The sequence below is a fragment of the Ictidomys tridecemlineatus genome, chromosome 8, assembly GCF_052094955.1.
Source record: "Ictidomys tridecemlineatus isolate mIctTri1 chromosome 8, mIctTri1.hap1, whole genome shotgun sequence".
In the NCBI taxonomy this organism is placed as follows: Eukaryota; Metazoa; Chordata; class Mammalia; order Rodentia; family Sciuridae; genus Ictidomys; species Ictidomys tridecemlineatus.
In genome coordinates this window covers 30,473,935-30,489,584 of record NC_135484.1, presented here as the reverse complement: position 1 = coordinate 30,489,584, position 15,650 = coordinate 30,473,935, and the positions used below count along the sequence as shown (strand labels likewise).

General features: G+C 35.9%; 1 protein-coding gene across 9 annotated transcripts in view; it reads left to right on the top strand.

Moving 5' to 3' along the window:
• Eya4 (EYA transcriptional coactivator and phosphatase 4) overlaps positions 1-15,650 on the top strand; it is a 263,432-nt gene that overhangs the window by 22,671 nt on the left and 225,111 nt on the right. For all 9 annotated transcript variants that reach the window (XM_078019104.1, XM_078019100.1, XM_078019103.1 and 6 more), the window contains one exon: positions 7,572-7,670. In XM_078019104.1, the coding sequence (XP_077875230.1) occupies positions 7,638-7,670 (33 nt within the window). In that variant the 5' untranslated portion in view covers positions 7,572-7,637. The remainder of the gene's footprint in view (positions 1-7,571; positions 7,671-15,650) is intronic.

Here is a 15,650-nt window from a genome sequence, read left to right as displayed (position 1 = left end):
AATTCCTCAGGTGCAAAGATTCGTCACAGTCCTGCCTAGCTTAAAGGGACTGTATCAGAGGTCATGGGTAGGACTAACCAGGTACATACTTCCCCATCCCAGGATCTGAACATGGGCTGGAAAAAAAAAAAAAAGGGTAGTTGTGGTCTTTAATTTTTTTTCCCTAAGGATATAATAGGTGATTGGAGCTAGGGGTCGGGGGTGGATATAGAGTCTCAGCCTCTCTCTCTCTCTCTCTCTCTCTCTCTCTCTCTCTCTCTCTCGCTCGCTCGCTCGCTCTCGTTTTTCTTGCAGTAAGAGGTAAGGATAGCTTCAACTGTGCTTGCATCCTTCCAGACACTCCTGATGTAGATACAGCCTTTAGCTGCAGGTTAGTGTGATGGTGAGACAGGGAGAGAGAATGGCAAGGGCAATGAACAGGGACTATGGGGGAAGGAAGAGGTCTTGCTCAGAATTTACACTTTGGCTAAGTGGCCTAGGGAACAAGTACACCAGTCTCCCCTGTGACCCTTCAAGGGACATTTTGGCAGAGGTGCACTAGATACTACAACAGCTGCAAGTAGGACCAATTGAAGAATTTCTGGCTTATCCCCGGGGTGGAGGAAACTCTGAGTGTAAGAAAGTGTAGTTAGACCTACACTGCAGAACTGTCACTCTGGCTGCATTGTCACAAGTGATTGCCAAGAAGCAGGCTTGGAGGGAAGGAAACTGTTAAAGAGCTGTTGCTGCCCCTGACCAGGCAATGAATGGCCCATGATGGCCTGGACTCTTCTAGTGGCAGGGAGAAGAGGGAAGCATGGAGGGATTCAAGTGTGCCCTGAGATATATCGAGAAGACGTGGTGACTCCCAGGATGTGAAGAGTGAGTGGCAAGGAATCAATGACAAAGCCCAGGTGTCTGGCTTTAATGGTGGGGGAAGGCTGTGCCATTTGTGTGCACAATCCAGAGGTGCCAGTGTTCCCAGGTGCAGCTCTGCCCTCTTCCCACGCCAGCTTGGGCATAGCGATGAGATCCTCTTCATATCCATGCTTCAGCCAGAGTAAGGGGTCATCTAGTTTTTATTATAAAGAGAGAGGATTAACTTCATATCACAGAATCTCCTCCATCCTTTTATCATTCTCTAAGGCTGTGTCCATTGCTGTTTCTACCACTGGACAAGCCTGCTGTGTCCCAATGTCTGAATATTGTCTTTAAATTCTATACATATGTGTATGTGTGTATCATATTATATATCTGAATTAGAAGAATGGTTGAATTTTTTACTCCAATTTTCCAAATATTTATATCTCACTTCAGCAGAGTTAAAGAAAAGGATATGATGCATGGTCTCTGTATTGAAAACCTAACTGCAGGAATGGCTAAGGTTGCTCTCAGTCCCCTTTAAAATTCACCTTTTCTGGGAGAATGGCCTTGAGATAGAGCCGGGAACTAGATTACTGCCTCATAAAACAGCATGAGGTTACTGTTATTCCTTAATTTTATACCTTTATTATAAGGTAATACTTTTCTTACTTGATTTGAAGAATGTTCTCATCCTCTTCTCATATATTTGTGAAAACTAAATGTTAAAGGATTTAGCCTAATAACCACTGTTAAATTATGATGTAAAATAACACTGGGCCTGCAATTAGCCTAGGTAGTTTTACTTGGTTCAATAATATAAAAATCACTAGGCTCATAATATTTTAGTACCTTAGCTGGTTTGGCAAAGAATGCAATTCATGTTACTGTTGAGAGTCAAACTAAGTAACAATTAATCTATATTTCAAGGAAATATAAAGCAAAATATTATGTTATAACATGAAACATGGATGCAAATAACTCCCCAACTGGACCATTAAATTGTGCTGGTGATTAACAAAAAAAAAAAAAAAAAAAAAAGCAGGGGTGGGGAGTGGGGCTAGTTTTTGTTTAATTCTCTTATGCCGTCTTTCCTAAATTCTGCATTTTAATTTTACTTGAGTTGACAACATTACCAAGAGGAATCCTTCTGAAAAATTATCACTTTTTTTCCTGATAATCAATTTCTGTAATTTAATTTCTATATATCCTTTCTGGAAATATTAGATTTAAATGTTGATCACATCTTAAAAATAATTTCAGTGTGATAACTGTATGCGTGTTGTGGGTAAACTGTGTCCCCTAAGAGTCATGTTTAAGTTCCTAACCTCTGTACTTGTGAACGAGACCTTATAATCAAATTAAGATGAGATCATAATGGATTAGGATGGTCCCTAGTCCAGTGATTGGTATATTTAAAAGAGGAAAGAAATTTGGACACAGTCACACATGCACATACACAGAAAGGCCTCGTGATGATTAGGCAGAGATTGGAGAGATACTTCTGTAAGCCAAGGAATGCCAAAGATGGCCAGCAATCCCCAGAAGCCAGAAAGAGATGAGGAAGGCTTCTTTGTCTTTATGGCCTACCAAAGGAGCAGAGATCTGCCAAAATCTTCATTTAGTATATCTCCTTTACAGAACCATGACAGAATAAATTTCAGTTTCTCAAAGTCACCCAGTGTGTGTACTTTGCTACAACAATCTTAGAAAGTGAATGCAGCATGCTGTGTTTTAAAATACAATAGGTTTAAAAACTACTATCAATAATGATTTCATTGAAAGTTCAGTGTAAGTTCAGATGAGTAGGAAATTATCTGGTAAGTAATTTTTAATATTGAATTTTAGGAGAAGTTAAAATATTCCATTTAGTAAATAGTAACTTCTCCCAATGTTTTCCTTCTTATTGTCCGAATACAAAGTTAAAAGTTAAATGGAGCCAATCATGTACCTCAAAATGTGAGAATAAAGCAGATTTTTTCTGAGATAGTCATTTATTTGAGGCAGAATTTCTAAAACTTAAATTATCTGGCTGTTTATTCCACTTTTTTTCATTTGCATCATCAGATATATTCTGTACCATTCCATCTGTCATTCATTGTGACAGTCAATCAACATTTATTATACACTTAAAATTTGTCAGGCACCGAGCTAGCACTATAGATAATTCTCATAAATAAGACTGACATTGTCTCTACTTAAAGAGATTATTCTGGCTTTGAAAGTTAATCTTAGAAGGGATTATAGAGGTTATTTGCAGAGTCTACTGAGAAAATTCATTTTCTTTATGTCAAAATTTTAACTGACCCTCAAAGTCACTTTAGCATCATTTGATTTTGTTTATTCAGTATCCTTGTATAATGGGGGAAAATAAGATTTTATTTATTGCACAGACAACATAAAGCATCCATCTGAGATGCTGGAGGAAGGATGTGAGATGAGCAGCTGTTGTCAGGCAGGTCAGCCAAGTGGCCTGCTCTCACTATGATGTGCATCACACACAAGGTGACCCTGAGCCAGGGTGGTGCTGGTCATTCAGCCTGGGCGTCGAGCATAGGACCAGGGATGAGCAAGACTCAGGACTAGGTGAAACCCAAATGTGAGGAAGAGTGAGAGGAACAAGATGGAAGTACAAGCTAAGAGGCCCAAAGTTGGGTCTATTCTGTTAACATTTCTTAGTCCACCCCTCTACTGCTGCACTCTTCAATATAGTTAAGAATCCACTTTACAACCTCTGACTCTGTTTTATATGTGCTTTGAAATTGTACTTTTCTTCACAGTGTTGCTTTTCTAGTTTTGGAATATTGTAAATAAGTGTCTTGCTGAGACTATGCACATTAAATATACATAAGTTAATCATTTTCTGACTTTTAAATCTAAAAGACACACACACATACATGACACTTTTGACTTTTGACCTGTGTCTCTGTTTGTGTACATGTATAAAACATGTCAGTATTCACATTTTAAATTCCCCTTGTGATTTTTAAAACATCTTGTATTATAATAAGAAAAGTTGCAGGTTTATTGCAGAAAATACTATAGGGCATTAAATAAAAGAAATTAAAGCCATGTCGTCTACCTGGTGATAGTAAGGAATATGTAAATGGATATATGAGAACTGAACAGAACTTCTGATATATTGAACATTTAACAAACTGAATTCGTATCTGTTGTTTTGCAGATTGGAATACCTCTTTTACACTTAAATTCTATTTTCAGAAAAAATTGATGTCACTAAACATTTCTTAAAATGTGATTTTAATGATTTGTATCTATATGCCTATTATGAACATCTTTTTAACCAAAATCTTTTTTTCTTGCCTCTCATTTAATTTTTTAAAAAACAGAATTTAGAGGGCTTCAGATGTATCATTGCTGTTTTAAATTGCATTTCATTTATTTGTGAGTTTAAACATTGTTTCAAATTTGTGTGATTGACAGAATTTTCATAAGGCATGTCTGCCTGCCTCTCTTTTTGAATTGTAAGAGCTCTTTATATGTTAAGGACATTAGACCACATGCTTGATTTAGTGCGGATATTTCTTCCAAGATTTTCAATGTACTTTTTAATCTTGTTTGTGGGTTAGAGGATGAGGTCATCTTCTGTTGCTACTATTATAAAATTTATCTCTATCTGCAAATTAAGAAAGATTGCCCTTTTCTTTAAGAGTTTGTTTAAAGTCTTAAACTCTAATTTGCCTGGAAAAATCTTAATGTATAGAATAAAGATTAACATTAAAAAATTACTTAACTGATTGTCTCACTATAGTTTATTGACTAAATCTCTTTCCCATACTTTTTTGTAAGTTCTTCTTTTTCTTAGCAGAAATTTTATTATAAAAGCTGTCATACTAAAATATACACTAAATTTTCTCAGTTTACATTATGTACTTTCAAAAGTGAATGATTAATACAAATCCTTATTTTTAATCTATTATTTGTTTAATTACAGGCCTTGTAATGGTTTGGATGTAAAGTTTCCTCCAAAAGCTTCCATGTGAGACAATGCAAGAGGGTTGGGAGGAGAAATGATTGGATTATAGCCTTAACCTAATTAGTGAATTAATCCCTAGTGGGATTAATTGTGTGGTGACTGGAGACAATTGGGGAGTGGCTGGAGGAAGTGGTTCATTGGTGGCAGGGCTGTAGGGTATAAATTTTGTATCTGGAGAGTTGTATCTATCTGTCTGTCTCTCTCTTTTTGCTTCTTGATCATCATGTGAGCTGCTTCCCTCTGTCACACTCTTCTGCCGTGATTTTCAGCCTCACCTCTAGCCCCAAGGAATGGAGTTGGTGGTCTATGGATGGAGACCTCTTTAACTGTGAGCCCTTAAATAAACTCTTCCTTCTGTACAATTGTTCTGGTTGGATTTTTTTAGTCACAGCAGTCAAAAAGCAGACTAAAACACAAATTGGTACTGAGAAGTGGGGTTGTTACTGTAACTGTCCTGACCATGTGGTTTAAAATTTTTGGAGCTGTTTTGGAATTGGTGGAAAGAATTTTGAAAGTGCTTAGCAGTACAAGTTGGAAATGCTTTAAGTGGTTGTAAGCGGAGCTTAATGGCTAATTCTGGTGGTAACTCAGAAGACCAGAATGCCACTAGGACTCTGGACAGTGAAGACAGAGCTCAAGAGGGTTTAGAGGAGAAGGAGGACTCTTGGAATTTGGAGTACAGGCTGTTCATATTATGCTCTGGCTGAGAAGTTGTCTGCATTTTGCCCCTATCCTAAGACTGATTTGAAAAGTGATGGATTTCTTAATCTGATGGAAGACGTTTCTAGGCAGCATAGCATCCAGGAAGTGGCCTAAATATTGTTGGTGGCTTTTAGCCAAGTTTATTGTGATAATCAGGAGCAGAAAGCAGAGTAGAAAGATTTGAAAAACTTGGACTTAAAAGGTGGGAGTGAAACTGGAGTTAAGGAAATTGCAATTGTTAAAGACATTACCACCGATTAAGAAATGCTAAAAGACTTTGCCCAGAGACAAAAAGAAAGAGGGCCTCAGGGCATCTCAGGAAGTTTCAAGAACCTAAGCTCAAGGGAGTAAAAGTGAAACTTCTCTGGAGCAGAGACCGGTGGGGAATCCTTATTGCACAAGGAGTCCTTGGAAATTTTTTTCAAAGTGCTCAGCCACCCAGACACTCAGGATCTCCAGGATCCCTGGAGGTTTGGCTGTTGCTCAAGATGGTGGCAGACTTTGGTGTCAACCACGTGGTGCTGGTTCTGCAGGAATGCAGGAAGCTGGAGTTAAGGTGTCCTGGAGGCTTCCACCAAGATTTCAAAGGAAGGCCTTGAAAGCCAGGCAACGTGTGGCAGGGTGGGAATCCCTGTGGGCACTCCCTGAGAAAGATTTGAGAGGGAAGCCAAAACTGCAGTAGAAACACCCAAGATTAAGAAATGCCAATAATGTGGGACATCCTCCTAGGAAAGCTGCCAGAATTGAGCAGAGACAAGTCAAGAGAGAGGCCAATTGGGCTACAACCAAGAAGGCTACAGGGGTGGAACTACACAAGCCCTTTGGGGAGGGCATCATGTCATGTGCTCCAGACGTGGAACACAGTACTATAGGACTTGTTCAGTCTTACTTTTGGTCTCATCCTTTTTTTCCCTATGTCCCTATTTTTGTGAATGGAAATGTTTTCTCTGTACCTCTCTAGTTAGAATACTTGTGAATTGCTTTTAATTTTACAGGAGCTTACAAAGTGAGATTGCCTTGAGCTTCACAGAAGACTTTGAACTTTGATCAATCTTGGAACTGTAGAAACTATGAGAACTCTTGTTGAATGGACAAAATGTATTTTGCATTGTGAGATGGTTGTGAGCTTTTTGGGAGTAGAATGGGTAGAATGTTATGTTTTGGATGTGAGATATCCCTGAAAAGCTCACATGTGAGAAAATGCAAGGTTTGGAAGAGAAATGATTGGGTTATAACTTTAACCTAATCAGTGAATTAATTCCTAATGGGATTAATTGTGTTATGCCTGGAAGCAGGTGGGGTGTGGCTGGAGGAAGTGGCCCATTGATGGCAGGGCTGTGGGGTATATATTTTGTGTCTGGAGAGTGGAGTCTCTTTCTTTCTCTGCTTCTTGATCATCATGTGAGCTGCTTCCCTCTGCCATACTCTTCTGCCATGATGTTCAGCCTCACTGCTAGCCCCAAGGAATGGAGCTGGTGGTCTATGGATGGAGACCTCTGAAACTGTGAGCCCTTAAAAAAGCTCTAACTCCTCTACAATTGTTTTGGTTGGATCCTTTAGTTACAGCAGTGAAAAAACTTACTAAAATAGACGCTCTTGTCAAAATAGTGTACTAATTGCTTAGGGTAGACTGTGTCTTCAAAGTTATCTTCAGATATTTTGTTTATCTAAAAGATTCCTGAGGGGGCTGGGGTTGTAGCTTAGTGGTAGAGTGTTTGCCTTGCATGCGTGAGGCACTGGGATCTATCCTCAGGACCACATAAAAATAAATAAATAAATAAAGTAAAGATATTGTGTCCATCTACAAATATATATATATGTTTTCTGAGTATTTATTCACATACTCCAATTTTATCATGACATTGTTTAACAGGTTTATATTTATATCCATATATGGAGACGATATTAATGAATTTATCTTAAAAATACTTCTGCAAATTACCAACTATCATGCTAAAGCTCAATATGTTTTGATAATTTTATAAATGAATAAAGAGATAACCTTTTCCTTTTTCCTTTTTTTAAATTTTAGATAGTCCATTTTTAATTGAAGGAAGCTGCTTCTACTGGGGAGTGGCAGGAGAAGTGAGAAAACCACATGGAAGACTCCCAGGATTTAAATGAACAATCAGTAAGTCTTAATTCAATCTCAATTTCAAATAAAAATTAAAAAAAATTATTGTAAGACTATTCAAAAGCACACTTAGAAGAAATATATTGTAAGCAGTAAGACTTTTGTTTGTTTGTTAAGTCTATTTTTTGTTTATTTTGTAATTTCCTTGCGACGCCATAAACATGTTTGGAGATGTACACTTTTTTTGCTTAATGATGCTGTCACATTTCGAAGTCTCCCTTGATTCTCCCCTTGGAAAGCCAGTACTTGAAAGGCTACAGTGAAGTTATGCTGTGTATTTTCAATGGTCTAAATAATTGTATGCTTTTTTTCATTAGCTTTTATTCCTGATATACTAAATAGTTTTTATATTGTTGACTATCAGAAGCTTAATACTAGAAGCTATATTAGGAGCCTGCTTGTTGCTCACTTTATGAATGAAAACCATCATTCTCAAGGCCCTTCCTTATTTCACTAAGATTTATAGTAGGTTCAGGAATGTGCCAGTTTCGTGACAATCCTTTTAAGATTGATTTTCCAAAGGGGAAGATTTTGCATGGCCTTTCCTTCTGTCTCATTAGTAGCATCTTCAGGACACTAGCTCTTTAGTGTGTGTAACTAGAGATACTGGGAGAGTCATCATGGGGGACTGTCATCCCCAAGCTTTTCTGCATAGGGACTACTAGCAGTGTCTCAAAGAAGACGATGTGTGTTTATCAAGAGTGCTTCCTGCAGATTGATGATGAGCTCCATCAGGCAAAAGAGGATAGTATAGTGGTGTATAATAACATGGTTCTACAAAATGTATATGGAACATTTAATTTTAAAATAGAGAGCAAAGTATGTTTTGGTGCATCCCTGTTCTTCTGAACTGGTTTAATATGTTTATTAGCAGATGTTGTATTTTAATTTTAATATAGACATGAGCATGGTCTAATTTCATTATATATTATATTGTTATTTATTTTGTATTGCATTGTTCTAGGAAGACTGTAGCAAACAATGCTATGGAACTACTACTGTGAAACGATGAAATCTGTCAAATGGTAGAGATGTTATTCTTGAACATTTCCTGTTTTAGGAAAGTAGACAGAAATGATTATTGGGAGGCAAGGGCTTCAAAGCAAGTTTTTAAGAATTTTGGTTATTGAGTTAAATATTGATTTTATGGATTCTAATAAATGGATATTGGTTATCATGATTGCTGTCTATCTCCCCCAGGCTTCTGGGTATGTATGAGTCTTGCTAAAATCAGAGGTCTTCAAGTGTCACCACGTATCTGAAGGTGTATAGTGAATGATGGAACATCATAGTTGTGATGCTTTGTAAGAGTGGAACTGTCAATATGTACTTTGCTCTAATACACTGGGGGTCACTTTAGAGGGTCAGCTTATGTACGTGTGTGTGTGTGTGTGTGCGCGCGTGCATATTGGGTGACCGTTTGTCCCTGTTTTCCAAAGACTTGGGGGTTTCTCGGGATATGGAACTTACAATACTAAAGTAAGAGGGGTGATTCGGCTTGTTACTCTAGGCTGTGTACATACTAAGAAATTTGTTTGGTTTTAAGCAATTGGGGTTAAAGAGAATATGGTTTTATGTTTGATATGAGTGTAAGGTATTACCTAAGGTTCTTCATATCACCTTTCATAAAATAATTTCTAGAACTTGCAAATCATATATTTAAAATATCTGTAGGATCCTTCCAGTGATATTTTAGGGTTGCCATTTTTTAAAGTATGTTTTTAAAAAGTTCCCACTTATGTTAATGTGTAGCCATATTTGAAAATCAACTATCTAGGGTGATTTTCCTAGCCTTTCAGCTTGACCCTACTTACTGAATTTGGATTTAGAATATATATATCATCATATTCATATATAAGTATGCAAAGTATGCTTAAAACTGCTAAATGACTTACCCATGTTGGCATGGCTGGTAAGTGGCAGAGTTGGGACTTCACATTGGTCTTCTGACTCCAAGTCCAAAGCTCTCTCCATAACATCAACATGCCTGATCATTCTGGGGTATCTTATAGTGACATTCATCACTATAGAAATATTAAAAAAAAACCCTAAAAACTCCTTAACATTGACATGATTCCTATTTGAATGAATTATTTAAATGACCTTAAATTTTGTGGATGCAGTGATGTCTCCAAGCTTTTCAAAATATATAATATTTATTGAGACATAAAATAAGTGGGAGAAAAATTAAAATACAATTCTTTATATTAAAAGGAATCTAATTAGATCATAGTTATTTCAGTTTAAGCAGAATTTTTTCTCTGGGCATATATACAGCAGTATATGGTACATGAATACTCCATTTAGCATTTTATATACACCTTCTTCAATCCATACCATGTCCTTGAAATGAAGTTCTAAAAGCCACTATTTGGTAGCTGAGGAGAAACTATGACTTAGACAGTGTCAAGGTCAAACAGCTGTTAAGTACTCAAGATTAGAATTGAACACATTTTTTACCTGATCCTAAAGCCTGTAATAGATTTTGCAAGATACAACACAGTATGGTAGTTAAGAGTTTAAGCTTAAAATCAGACATTGCCTGATGAATACTTTATAACTATTGGGAAATTACTTATACTTTTCCTCCTCTTTAGAGTGGGGAGGATAATAAAATGAAATTACTCACAGTGCATACACTAGACTCACTGGATAAATGCTAGCTGCTATTGCAAATACTTGAGAACTTCAGTGATCTTTAATGAGCACTCATTCATTTTTTTATTGGTTGCTCAAAACATTACAATGATCTTGACATATCATATTTCATACATTTGATTCAAGTGGGGTATGAATTCTTATTTTTACCATGTGTACAGATTGCAGGATCACATTGGTTACACATCCACGTTTATACATACTGCCATACTAGTGTCTGTTGTATTCTGCTGCCCTTCCTATCCCCTTCCTATCCCCCCTCCCTTCCCCTCCCCTCCCCACCCTTATCTCTCTCTACCCCATCTACTGTAATTCATTTCTCTCTTTTTGTTTTTTTTTCCCTTTTCCCTCACATCCTCTTCTATGTAATTTTGTATAACAGTGAGGGTCTCCTTCCATCTTCCATGCAATTCCCCTTCTCTCTCCCATTCCCTCCCACCTCCCGTCCCTGCTTAATGGTGATCTTCTTCTCATGCTCTTCCTCCCTGCTCTGTTTTGAGTCGCCCTCCTTATACTAAAGAAGACATTCGGCATTTGTTTTTTAGGGATTGGCTAACTTCACTTAGCATAATTTGCTCTAATGCCATCCATTTCTCTGCAAATGCCATGATTTTGTTATTTTTTAATGCTGGCACTCATTCATTTTTGCATAGCTAACCACTCTTGGACATCTTTGATTGCAAAGTTGTAGGTCCACAAACTCAGCAGATCAAAACTGAACACTCCAGTTCTCTTCTCTCCCAGGTTTCCTCCCTTTCTTCTCTATTGCAATATGGCTTATCTCCATGACAGTATTGCTGTCAGCTGTATTATGTTACATTGGAAAATGGGTAGCAATTCTCCATCCTCCATCTCAAAAGTTCATCCATTCTTAACTTTTAGTCTCTCCCAAAGCTGTTCTCTTTGCTCCAGCTCCCATATGTTGGATCTTTAGCTCTTGACTGTTAGCTCTTGACTGCCTTGTTCTGCTTTAATTTACTTCTAGAGTTGTCTTTCTAAAACACACATGTGATCACATCTCTACTCCTACTCATCTTGGGCCTTTTTGCCCTCAGGAGAGAGGGTCTTGTGTATAGTCAAGCACACAGATGTAATGCTTCCTTATTTCCTCAGTCTTATTTCTGGCTTCTGTCAGTTTCCTGGGCCTCCTAGGTTCTCTGAGGTTTCCAAGCATTTGCAAGTGTTATACACCTTTTCCCAGACGGGCCTCTTTCCCACCAGGATAGCCTGTCATTCTTGAAGAGTCAGCTTAGGTTTCATTCCCTCGCAGTACCCCTCTCAGGTTGATTTCTTTCTCTCTACACCACCGGCAGACAGTCAGCCACGCCTGGTGAGCCAGGCTTGGTGAGGGCCCTCTCCAGCATGCTGTCCTAACTCTTTGGCATCTTCCTCTACCCTAGCACTTACCCTCAGAACTGAAATCTTATCCGTTTGTTTGCTTGTCTCTCCACTAGATTATACACTACTTAAGGGTACTAGTGGGTCTTGCTCAGCTCGTATCCTTCCTTCTTAGCACAGTTCTTGCTGATGTTTAATAAATGTTTCCTTCGAAAACTTTTATATATTTTTGGTGAGGTATACTAATGAATGGCCCGACAAATTTTAAATACTAATATGTTATACTTACTCATGAATTCATATTGGATTCACTTTCAAAACAGTGCCTGCGAGATCTAACATTAGTTTAATTGCACATGAAGAAAATAAAGTTTAATTCCTATTTTTTTTTAAATTTTGCATATGTCTGGCTCTTACTTTGTGATTTGGCATGCAGAATTTAGAGAGTTTTAGGTGATAAGCAATTGAAAATAATATTTACTTTCCTAATTTGCCTAAAGTTTTTATTTGCTAAAATTTATTAGAGTTTCTTAGAAGTAGCTTAAGTTATAACCAATTATAGTTTAGTATAGTTTCAAATTTTACAAGTACTATTATTTTGAATAGAAAATGGCTATGAATCTAGGTTATGCATAGAATGTCTCTCCTGATACTGAGAAATGTGTATATATTCCCTGTGTTCAAATAAGGAATGAAGAATATGTATTATTTTTATAGTGTCTCTAATATCTATGTATTGAAATGTTTTAAAGTGCTCTTATGGTGGAGCTGAATATTACCACAGATATTTTTTCTCATCTAATTTGTTCATATCAATGTGAGACAGATTCTGGCTAAGTTTATGATCAAGCTAGAAGGTTTGAAAAGAAATATGGCTTGTTAATTTAAGTAATACATATTATAAAATAAAATATTAGTGAATACTAAGTAAAATGAAATCAAATGAATAAGTTATAGCTCACAGCAGAATTGCCCTCTCTGAATATTACAGTAAAGGCTTGAAAATTCCTGTGTATTTCACCATTCTTCTAAATCCGTTTACTTTTATTATTTGCCAAATGGTTCAATAAGTGAGCTCTAAATTCAGATCCATTAGGTCTATATTACATATCATATATTTCAGGAGTGTTTCTGGAAATCCACATGTATTTGTATTTTCTTGCAGCAAACATGCTATTTTAATAATGCTATTAAGAATCTAGAGCTAGTTTAATAAATTAATCTCTTCTTTCTCTCTTGTTCTACCTTAGATATTGCATGACTGATTATTTTTCAATTTTTTTGTTCTTAGATGTTCTATAGAACTGTTTTCAATATAGTTTCTAGTAAAACTCATACTGGTCTCTGACATTTTTTGGACATATTTTCTTTCTTTCTCTTTTTCCTTCTTTCTTTCTTTTTTCTTTCTTTCTTTCTTTCTTTCTTTCTTTCTTTCTTTCTTTCTTTCTTTCTTTCTTTCTTTCTTTCTTTCTTCCTTCCTTCCTTCCTTCCTTCCTTCCTTTTCTCCCTCCCTCCCTCCATCCATCTATTTCTTTCTTTCTTTCTTTCTTTCTTTCTTTCTTTCTTTCTTTCCTTCTTTCTTTCCTTCTTTCCTTCTTTCTTTCCTTCTTTCCTTCTTTCTTTCTTTCTTTTCCTTCTTTCCTTCTTTCTTTCCTTCTTTCCTTCTTTCCTTCCTTCCTTCCTTCTTTCCTTCTCTCTTTCTTTCTTTCTTTCTTTCTTTCTTTCTTTCTTTCTTTCTTTCTTTCTTTCTTTCTTTCTTTTCTTTTCTTTCTTTCTCTTCTTTTATATTGGAGATTGAATCCAGGGGTGCTTCACCACTGAGCTACATCCATAACTCCTTTCATTTTTTCTTTTAAGACAGAGTTTTGCTAGGTTTCTTAGGACCTTGCTAATAAGTTACTTAGGCTGGCCTTGAATTTGTGATTCTCCACTTCCCAGGCTGCTGGGACTACAGATTACTAACTACTATACAGAGGTGAATAAGTATGTCATCAAACTTATCAACTCAAATAGAACTTCAGAATAATCAATTTCTTCAAGTTTCTGAAGACTATGTTGGAATATAGCTATTTTAATTAATTTTAAATTACTCTGTCATTTTTATAATATGACCTAAAAAATCCTAAAATCTGATTAATCAATTATATTATTTATCAACTCTAAATTTATTTGAGCAGCATCCATACTTTTATTTTAAATATCTTTTATTCAACTTTAAACAAAATTGGACCATTCCTTTTGAGGCTGCAGTTCAATTTGAGACTTCTATTTCTCTTGGAAGAATGTGACCTTTAAACTAGTAAAAAGAATCATGTTTACAACTATAATTTTTATATCATTCAACTGAAAAATAAAACACAGAATTCTATGGAATTCTGCTTAAAGTTGAACCAATTTTAGAATTACTGTTAATCTCAGGTTGACAATTATGGCTTTACTTGTAATTATAGCAGAGTATATAAACGGTGAAATTACCATTAAATATATTTTAATTTTATTAATCATGAACTTATACTTACTTTAAAAATAATTTAACTCTGAATTTCTATGTACTTAGGTGAGTTTTTAAGAATTATGTACAATATTCCATTATCTTTTATGACCTAAAATTATAATTTGATTTCTTAAAACTTTTTCACATATTTCAACATGCACATCAAATATGGAAATATGGATTGCAATTGTGTAACATTTGTCAAGATCTGGAGGGTGAATATTAAGTTTTTCTTCTGCCAGTGGTGATCAGTCGTTAATGGCTGCCTATGTTAAGAAAGAACCTATATAAAAATAGCATTATCAATTTAGTGTGATCTACCATCATTTTGTAAATGAAAGAGTGTATACCAGAGTTTCATACCTGTGGATTCTGGGCTAGACTGTTGTCAGGAAGAGAATTTAGATTAGATAGCGTAGGGCCATTATGTCTTTGGGTACAAAAGTTCCCTACTAAAGTTATAACATATATGATATGGTTCCTGTCTAGTAATTCTGCCTTTTGAATTAAAATTAAAGTGACTGTTTATGATAGAAATATAATCAATTTCTTTCATGCCTTATCAATCTTGAGAATTGGGAAAAACAAATGTAATGTAACTTCTGCTGTAAAGTACTCAGCAGTTGGAACACAGCATTGATAAAAAGAGCTTACATGCACCGAGAAGCTCCACACTGAGCTCATTAAAACCAATGATTCATCTCATTAAACCCAACAGCCCAATGTAGCAGGCACTGTCATAACTCTAGTCTAAAGAATAGCTCATCAAAGCTGTTTAGGGATCTTTTTCAAGATTGGTGGCAGCTAGAAAGCTATTTTGATGGAATGTGGATTCATATAGTCTTAGATTCTATGATATTAAACTCATCATCTTACCTGCTTTGATCAACTTAATTAGTTGTCATACCCTTAAGTACATTTGGTATTTTAAAGTATGCAATAAAACCCAATTTAATCTCAGTTTATTTAAATGAAGAACAAAGATTTCAAATATCATGTAACTTCATGAGAAATGTAAAATTTTCCACCATGATTACAAATAATCTTCATTAATATATACTTTAATCGGCAGTTATAAGATAGCAGAATGCATGAAAACTGAAAGATAATTCAACAAATTCAATTAATATTTAAGGATTACTCTCTGCCTTCCAGGAATTTTGCTCAACTAAGGATTAAAAGATAAATGGAATAGAATCCCTCTCCTCCTCAATTTTTAGTTTAGCCTAAGATATTGCATCAGATTTAATATTCAGTTATTTTAAAATGAGATTTGGATGATTACTACTAATTCATCCAGTGAATATTTGTGGAGTGTTGCTGTATTTGAAGTACGGTTTTTAGATGTTGGGAATGCTTGGTAGATGAATTTATCATAAAGCTTATATTGTAGCATGGGGGACAGTAAACAAATATAGCATGTCAGAAAGTAGTAAATGCAAGGAGAAAAGTCAAATAAGATAGAGAGAAAGAATCGAAATGCTTGG